This window comes from Oryzias melastigma, linkage group LG11 (genome assembly GCF_002922805.2).
Source record: "Oryzias melastigma strain HK-1 linkage group LG11, ASM292280v2, whole genome shotgun sequence".
In the NCBI taxonomy this organism is placed as follows: Eukaryota; Metazoa; Chordata; class Actinopteri; order Beloniformes; family Adrianichthyidae; genus Oryzias; species Oryzias melastigma.
In genome coordinates, this window is record NC_050522.1 from 7,882,177 (window position 1) to 7,890,218 (window position 8,042).

General features: G+C 43.8%; 2 protein-coding genes across 5 annotated transcripts in view; both read left to right on the forward strand.

The window, feature by feature from the left end:
* The window catches only part of hoxa3a (homeobox A3a), an 11,961-nt gene extending 7,699 nt beyond the window's left edge, over positions 1-4,262 (forward strand). For all 4 annotated transcript variants that reach the window (XM_024296499.2, XM_024296491.2, XM_036214202.1 and 1 more), the window contains one exon: positions 1,265-4,262. In XM_024296499.2, coding sequence (XP_024152267.1) covers positions 1,265-2,052 — 788 coding nt within the window. In that variant the 3' untranslated portion in view covers positions 2,053-4,262. The remainder of the gene's footprint in view (positions 1-1,264) is intronic.
* Positions 4,263-4,387: 125 nt separating this feature from the next.
* Positions 4,388-7,624, forward strand: LOC118597881 (homeobox protein Hox-A2a). Its single transcript, XM_036214203.1, has 2 exons — positions 4,388-6,103; positions 6,603-7,624. The coding sequence occupies exons 1-2, from the start codon at positions 5,737-5,739 to the stop codon at positions 7,313-7,315; spliced, it is 1,080 nt and encodes a 359-aa protein (XP_036070096.1). The 5' UTR covers positions 4,388-5,736; the 3' UTR covers positions 7,316-7,624.
* The last annotated feature ends 418 nt before the right edge of the window (positions 7,625-8,042 follow it).

Consider the following 8,042-nt stretch of genomic DNA (forward strand, 5'->3'; position numbering starts at 1 on the left):
TTTACAAGGTTTTCCCATGACCTTCAGTGAATTTGATGGTTTTTGACAGAAACAACATACATGTTGAGGTTTCAGTGCGTTACGCTCAAGAACACACATAGTGATTTAGCCCCTTTGAAGGAGAAGTGTTGGTGTGCACGTGTTCGAAGGGGGTAGCTTTGACCGGTTAGTTTCTAAAAATTCAAGTGTGGCCCATCCCCTGAAGAACTTTACTTGGATGAACAAAACGTTTCCAAACGTCAAACATGCGCATTTTACGCACAGATCCCCACGTCTTACGTTAACACTGATAGTGTACATTTTAGTATTATTTTTTAGGACAAATGTATACAGGTTTTCAATAGTTGATCTTAGAGTATTTACCCCTATCCAAATTGTGCTTCGAAATCATCTGACTCGACATTGAAACCTAGGAAACTTTAGTTTAAATATGACATTTACACGATGGAGCAGATCATTTACCCCATAAATGCTCTGATTTAAGCGTTTCTCAAATACAAAAAAAGGAGAGTGAGCTTACTTTTAGATAGAATATATGTTTTGTGTTTACTTTTAAATAATTTTCTTTTAACATACAAAGCAAATGATCACACTTGATCCCTCTTGAAGATGTTGTGGACAATCCCTCCAACCCACGTGTTAATATCTCTTTCATCTGTGCGCCGTCATTCAGGTTATGTCATGCATGCATTCCTTCTTCAGGGTTGGGAGACATGTAGTTAGATTTATGAAGTGTTGGCTCTCTGCCACGGGGGTAAGCACACCAACTTTTGCTCTTCTGCAGAGTGGGCTCCAGCCTTTAAAGCTTATCAGTGGGGGCACGTTTTGTGAGGAATACGTAATGGGTGCGCGTGATATGCGCGTGCTATGCCGTGCTCGCGGGCGGGGCAGGAGAAGGGTCAAAATGTTTTAGCAGGAAACCTATGGTCACTTGGTTCTTTATCAGATATCGATTCTTGTCTGGCGTTTGAGCTCGCGCAGGCGCAGTGCTGCTAAATGTTTTATGGAGCCCCGGTGATAACCTCTGTGTTGGAAGGAGATTCATCACGACGAGGAGATGTTTGGAAGTCATGTTGAAAGAGAGAATGAAGAGGAGTGTGGGTTGATGATTTTTAAACAAATGTGGGATTGTGGGTATATTTATCTCAGGGACTGTTCATCAACTGAAGTTTTTATTTTTTTATCTTATGTCACGTGATTCAGCTCTCACTCTGCTGTCTCCATAAACGAATGAGTGACACCCTCCTCTCCTTCTCCCCGACAGTGGAGAGTTGCCCCGGAGACAAGAGTCCTCCGGGGTCGGCAGCATCAAAGAGGGCCCGGACAGCTTACACCAGCGCGCAGCTCGTGGAGCTCGAGAAGGAGTTCCACTTCAACCGGTACCTCTGCAGACCCCGGAGGGTGGAGATGGCCAACCTGCTCAACCTCACGGAGAGGCAGATCAAAATCTGGTTTCAGAACCGCAGGATGAAGTACAAAAAGGATCAGAAAGGCGTCGGGATGATGTCTTCTCCGGGCGGACAGTCCCCGCGGAGTCCGGTGGGACCGGCTTCTGGCGGAGGCGGAGGCGGATACCTCAACTCTATGCATTCTCTTGTAAACAGTGTACCATACGAGTCCCAGTCGCCAACGTCTTACAATAAACCTCATCAAAACGCATACGCCATGCCAACGTCATATCCACCGCCTTTGAACAACTCCCTCAACAACTGCCCACCCTCTCAGAAGAGGTACCCCGGGACTGACTCGGCCACGCCCGAGTATGACGCACATCCTCTCCAAGGCAGCGGCAACTACGGGACGCACATGCAAGGCAGCCCCGTTTATGTCGGCGGAGGGTACATCGATTCGATGCCCAGCTCAGGGGCTTCTGTTTTCGGTCTGACCCATCTCCCGCATCCACCGTCCGCAAACATGGAGTACAATGGAGCAATCACAATGGGCAACAGTCAGCACCACGGAGTGTGTGATCCCACACCGACTTACACAGACCTGACGCCGCACTACTCTCAGGGAAGAATCCAGGAAGCGCCCAAACTGACGCATCTGTAGCAGTGGCGCAGCCTGGATCACTCCGCCCATTGTTCCATCCACCTCCAGGCATACTCCTGCTTTGTTTCTGCGCCTCCTCACGGCTCCCACCTTCTCTCCCGCCTTTGTTTATGTTCATCTATAGTTTGATGTGTGAAGTAGCGTAGGATAAATAATCACGATTGCTTGAATTTTCCTCTATTTGCTTGTGTCATTGTCTCACAAAGACGTTGTGTCTAGAAGGGGAGGGAGGGGGGCGCATACTGCATAGCCTATGCAAAGGCCTATTTAATCTTTTATTTTTGAAGTCTTGTTTTAAACGTCGAAGCTCAAACAGGGTATTTTGAATTTCAATGTGAAGGTGTCCGTTTTTATTTATCCGCAGTTGAAGAATTGTGTTTTTATTTTTGCATTTTGTTGCACTTTTGTGTTAGAAACCTCAAGAACCACGAGCTGGGATTGTGAGGGAAATTCAAAAACAAGGGTCACGAGCTTCCACGCAGCCCTCCCCCCTTGATTATGTTTTTGTTCTGTTCCAAATGTTATTTATTTTCTTAAAGGATAAAATGACTAAAGACTCATTTTTTTAGTATTATTTCGAGCATCTCGATCATTTTAGCCCGAAAACCCTTTCAATTTTCTATTTCTCTGCTCCGAGGAGGTCTTTTATTTTCTCAGCGAATGTAAAATCAATCATTCATGCAAAAAACGGTTGGAAAGAAGGACATATTTAGGCAGTTTTTAAACGTTTTTTATTTTTATTTTTTTAATATTGAAGAAAACACAAACCATCTTTTTCGATGTCAAACATTCCATGCTGCTCCAGTCCGAAGAAATAAATGAATTAAAAATGAAATTACATCTTTTAGTTTTAATTTGTAAGTTTTATGTCATGGGTACAGACAACAAAAAGGCAAAAATTGGTGTAAATAATAGACAGAAATATACGTATTCAGGAAATAATCTTATTAAATGCACCCTTAAATTACTGGAGGTAAAAAAGCTTAACATATTATAAATATAATAAAGATAAACAACATTTCATATTTTTATGGATGAAAATTAACTAAAAAAAATCCCACATTTACAAATTTTGGAAAAACACTCCAACGATTACGCACTCCTCGTGCGCAATTTTTGTCTTTTATTCTCCGCAACCCTTTCAATTCGACGTGAAGGAAAACTCGGGGGTGGCCCTCTCACCTCCTCTCATCTGCGTGGGGACATCCATAATAATAAAAATGTCAGCCGGGCTCTCGTGGAGGTTCTGCAAAGAGACAACAAGCTAAATGAGAAATCGTTTCCAAAATAATTCGCTGATATGTTCAGTCAGTCAAACGCAGTCTGGAGGCGAAGCTTCAATGCTGGAGTAATAAAGGAGCTCGTTTGTGCAAGATTTTTTTAGCACATTTGCGATTGACAGTTCAACACAAAGAAGCCATGCTTTTGCCAAGCAAGACAGCAGAATTCTGCGCATTTTTTTTTATTGTAGAATAAGCAAATATGACAAATTTAATAGTATATTGTCATGTTTTTTTATTAATAGTGATTTAATTTTCCGGCATTTAAAAATAAAAAATGCATCCATCCAGCTTTACTGCTGGATTCAAAAAATAAAAATTAAAAAGACCACCCCTTTTCTGATCTAAAATAATGCGTAAATTCACGTATTTATTGTAACATTTTCACACAGATTTCGTTCTTAAAGTCATTTTTGTCACAAAATGATTGATATCCAACCATGTGCATTTCCAGTCCTGACATATGGTTAGCAGGGAAACCTAGAACAATTGAAACATGGTGTGTCAGAGGAGGGGAAGAAAAAAAACTGCAGCACTGGTGCATATTTCGTATCTAGCACAGACACGCGCACAAGCGCACCAGCATTTGCAGACAATGATTTGACCTATATGTTTCAAATGTGCAGGTAGATTTTTTTTCTTTTTTACTGCAGCTCCTCTTGTTGAATTTAGATCCGTGGGAAAATGGGACTAAATCAATCCTGCAGGAAAAAAGACAAGTGTGCAGAAATCCTCTGAATGCCGCCACCCACTCCTATCCTCTCACACAAAGCCTGTGCGTAATTCCAAATTCAGTCCTTCAGCGCGCAAGTTTGGTTCCTTTAAAACATGTATTTCTTGATTTTTATTTTATTTTGAAAAAAGAAGTGCAAATTTCAAATACAGATTTCAAAAGCCAGGTGGGATAGCCGCCTCATACTCACCGCCCTGTCAGAGAGAAATCGTTCCACTCTTGTGTGGCTGCGTTTCTGAAAACAAAAAAATCCCTCAAGCGACATCTAGACTATAACTGCGAGCTAGAACTGCTTCTAATCTGAGAAGCCAGTGTTTCTCGGCGCTTCCTGGCTGCATTTGATCCGAGGGAGAGTTAGAAGCCTTAAATGTGTTGCGAGGGCACCGAGCTGTCAGACCTTTTGGCGAGTAAGATTGATCGCGCACAGGCTTCCAGGACTCTTTGTTTGGTATATAAGCAACAAACTCGGAGAGGCCTTTCCACTTCTCTTCTTCCCTCTATTCCTCAGCAAACCATGCTTTCTTTTTTTAATGAAAGAGTACAGAATATAAAGGGGAAAACATCCAGAATGTGGCTTTTTTTTACAGATTATCCTGGAAAAAGCCATGAAACCTGACGCGGTGAGGACAAGTGTAACTGTGCTCACATTCGCTTCACTAAAATTTCAGTTAGATGTGACAATAGGAATGGAGTGGTTAGCCTTTTTAGCTGTGTTGCCCGCGAACAAGCACCATGCGGTTTTGGCACATAAAAAAAGCAATGTGACCATTTACAATCACAGGAGAACAAGGAGCTGCAACGTTTAATCCAGGGGTTTGTGAGTTTGTGCACGCACATGGGCGCGCCTGGCTTGCTTATAAAACCGACCTCATGTGGAATAAAGGAAAATGTGCCTTATAGTGTCTCTACATTTAGGAAGTGTTATTTGTGTGTGCGTAAAACCTTCTCTTGTGATATTGTTTGAATGTGTCTGTCAGTATTAAATGCATAGATTTATTATTATTATTTTATTATTATTGTGGATTATTCCCACTGTTGCCCCATTTTTGTCACATTTACGCACACGTGTGTAACAAATCAAGCCAGAATATCACTTTTTGAAGTTTCACCTTTCCAAAAAACTGAAGTGCTACTGGTGTGAAATGTGTGTGTGCCTGTGTGTGTCTGTGTGGTGGGGGCGTTCTCGACTGACATCCTCAAACAATACGAGAAAGAGGAGTGCACGAATCCGCGCACCCCAGCCAGAGCTCCTTCCTTGTAATAGTGAGCGGCGGCCATTCTCAAAAAACACATTTTTTTGTAGCTTAGCTGGACTGGAGGCTCGCGAGGAGGATAAACTGCGCGGACAGAGATGTAAATAAAAGCAGTCGTGCCCCAGCTGAGCGAGTTTTTGGATCAATCAGGCAGACAGTAGCTTCTTTTGATTAAACCTCAAATTGTCATTGGGCAGAAGTAATCATGTGACAGGCAATTCGGTCCAATTTCAACCTTGTCTCCATGAATTCAATAGTTTAATAGTAGCGCGGTCCCCATACGGCCGTAATCAGTGAAATAGAAAAAACCCGCAGGAGAATTTCCTTTTTTTATGTTTTTTTTTTCTTTCTCGTCTTCACTGAGGCGCAACGTTTATATAGATACGCGCAAACTTTCCTCGGCTCTCAGGGAGCGGAGATGAATTACGAATTCGAGCGAGAGAGCGGTTTTATCAATAGTCAGCCGTCGCTTGCTGAGTGCCTGACATCTTTCCCCCCTGTCGCTGATTCATTTCAAAGTTCATCAATCAAGAGCTCGACGCTTTCACGCCCGACACTGATTCCTCCTCCCTTCGAGCAGACCATCCCCAGCCTGAATCCGGGCAGCCATCCGCGGCATGGCCGGCCTCGACACAGCCCCGACGGATGCAGCCAGCTGCCCACCGCCTCCCTGCCCCCGGAGTACCCGTGGATGCGGGAGAAGAAAGCCTCCAAGAAGAACCACCTGCCGACCGCCACGACCACAACCACCATCTCCAGCGGGCCTGTGTGCTTCTCTCCGAAAGGTGGGTGACTCCAAAGTGCGCGCAGACATTTGTCTTTCCTATCTGTTGCTGTGTGGCGGAGCCCCTATGAGGCCCACCGTGCAGGAAATAAAAGAATTAGTGGATTTAACGGAGCAGAAAGGCGTTTGTGTAAAAAGTTTGGATAAAGTTTGGTGATCTGAGATGATTTATTCCCCAAGCCGAGTTTTGATGGGTGACAGTAATGAAGAGTGATGGAGTGGCTTTGCCGTAGAGGGCAGTTGGAGCATTCATTAGACTCCCACACCAGCTTGGACCTCACTGTTTTATGGCGCACTGCTGCTTCTTATGTGTAAAACAATCTGTGTGAGGATTTTTTATTATTTTTTGTTGACAAACTGGACGCACTAGCGGCCATTTTGCAGCAGCTTGTTGAGAGTGGACTGTGACAGCCATAATGCCAGATTTACGAGCAGCAGGGTTATGTAATGGTTGCGCCCTGCGTTTTAATCTCCTGCTACCGGGGCTGCTTGTTTTCCAGGCTCGCCTGAGATCGTGGAGAGCGGTGGGGGAGGAGGGGGCTCCCGCCGGCTGAGAACAGCCTACACCAACACGCAGCTGCTGGAGCTGGAGAAGGAGTTCCACTTCAACAAGTATCTGTGTCGGCCGAGGAGGGTGGAAATAGCCGCCCTGCTGGACCTGACCGAGAGGCAGGTCAAAGTGTGGTTCCAGAACCGGCGCATGAAGCACAAGCGGCAAACCCAGAGCAAGGAGAACCACAACGGGGACGCGAAGGGGCCGGGCGCCGAGGACGGCATCCACAGCGACGACGACGAGGAGAGGCCCCTCCACGAGCAGAGCGGGGCCCTGCTGGAGAGAGATACCTGCTCCTTTCAGAACAACACGCAGCAGCTCCACAATGGAGAGTCCGCGAGCTTTGCAGCTGCGCCGCTCACCAGCAATGACAAAAATCTGAAACATTTCCCCAATCCATCACCCACTGTTCCGGGCTGCATGACAACAATGGGCCCCGGCTCGGCATCTGGCCCGGACAATGGCGACAGTCCCCCTGCTCTGGATGTTTCTTTACACGATTTTCAACCTTTCTCCTCGGATTCCTGCCTCCAGCTCTCAGATACAGCCTCGCCGAGCTTGTCGGAGTCTCTGGACAGCCCCGTGGACATTTCTGCGGACACTTTCTATTTTTTCTCGGAGTCCCTGACCACAATAGACCTGCAGCATCTAAACTACTAACTACGAATCACTTTTCTTCTTATTTTTTTTTCCTTATCAGGCTACGACGACATAAAATCTGGTGTTGTTTGTATATTCGGCACATTTATTCTGTTGTATTTGAAGATTATTGCAAGGTAAGGATGAAATGAAATCACTGAAACTGACCTTCGCTGAGTGACTTGTAACTATAACAACTTGTAGAGAAGGAGATTATGACTGTGTGAGTATTTACACAATATGAGACCATATGGAACCTGGTCGTTTTTATTTTTGTATAGCTTCCAATGTCTTGGATATTTTTGTTAGAATACAAATAACTTGCTACAATCTTTGTTCGTGTTTCCTTTTTCCCTCCTTTATTGTCACAATAATTATATATTTAATAGAAAATGTGCAAAATACAAAAGACGGGTAGAGAAATAAATATGCAAATTAACAACAGGTTGGCTATGCATATAAATTGTCTTGTTTGCATTGAAATGTTTAAGCTTGAATATTAATATAATATAGATCCACAAATAACTGCTACTCGATTACAGATACAAAATGTAAAGTAAAATAAAAAAAACTTTTCACAAATTGCACAAATAAAAATATAATTGATTTTATTTAACTATTTTTTCTAATTTGCTTTCAATTTAAATTACTTTGACAAAATGTGTGTTTTCAGCACACGAGGACTATTTTACGCACAAGCTGATTATTTCTCGCTTCATAGAAGTTTAAAACTCTCGGAAAGGGAAAT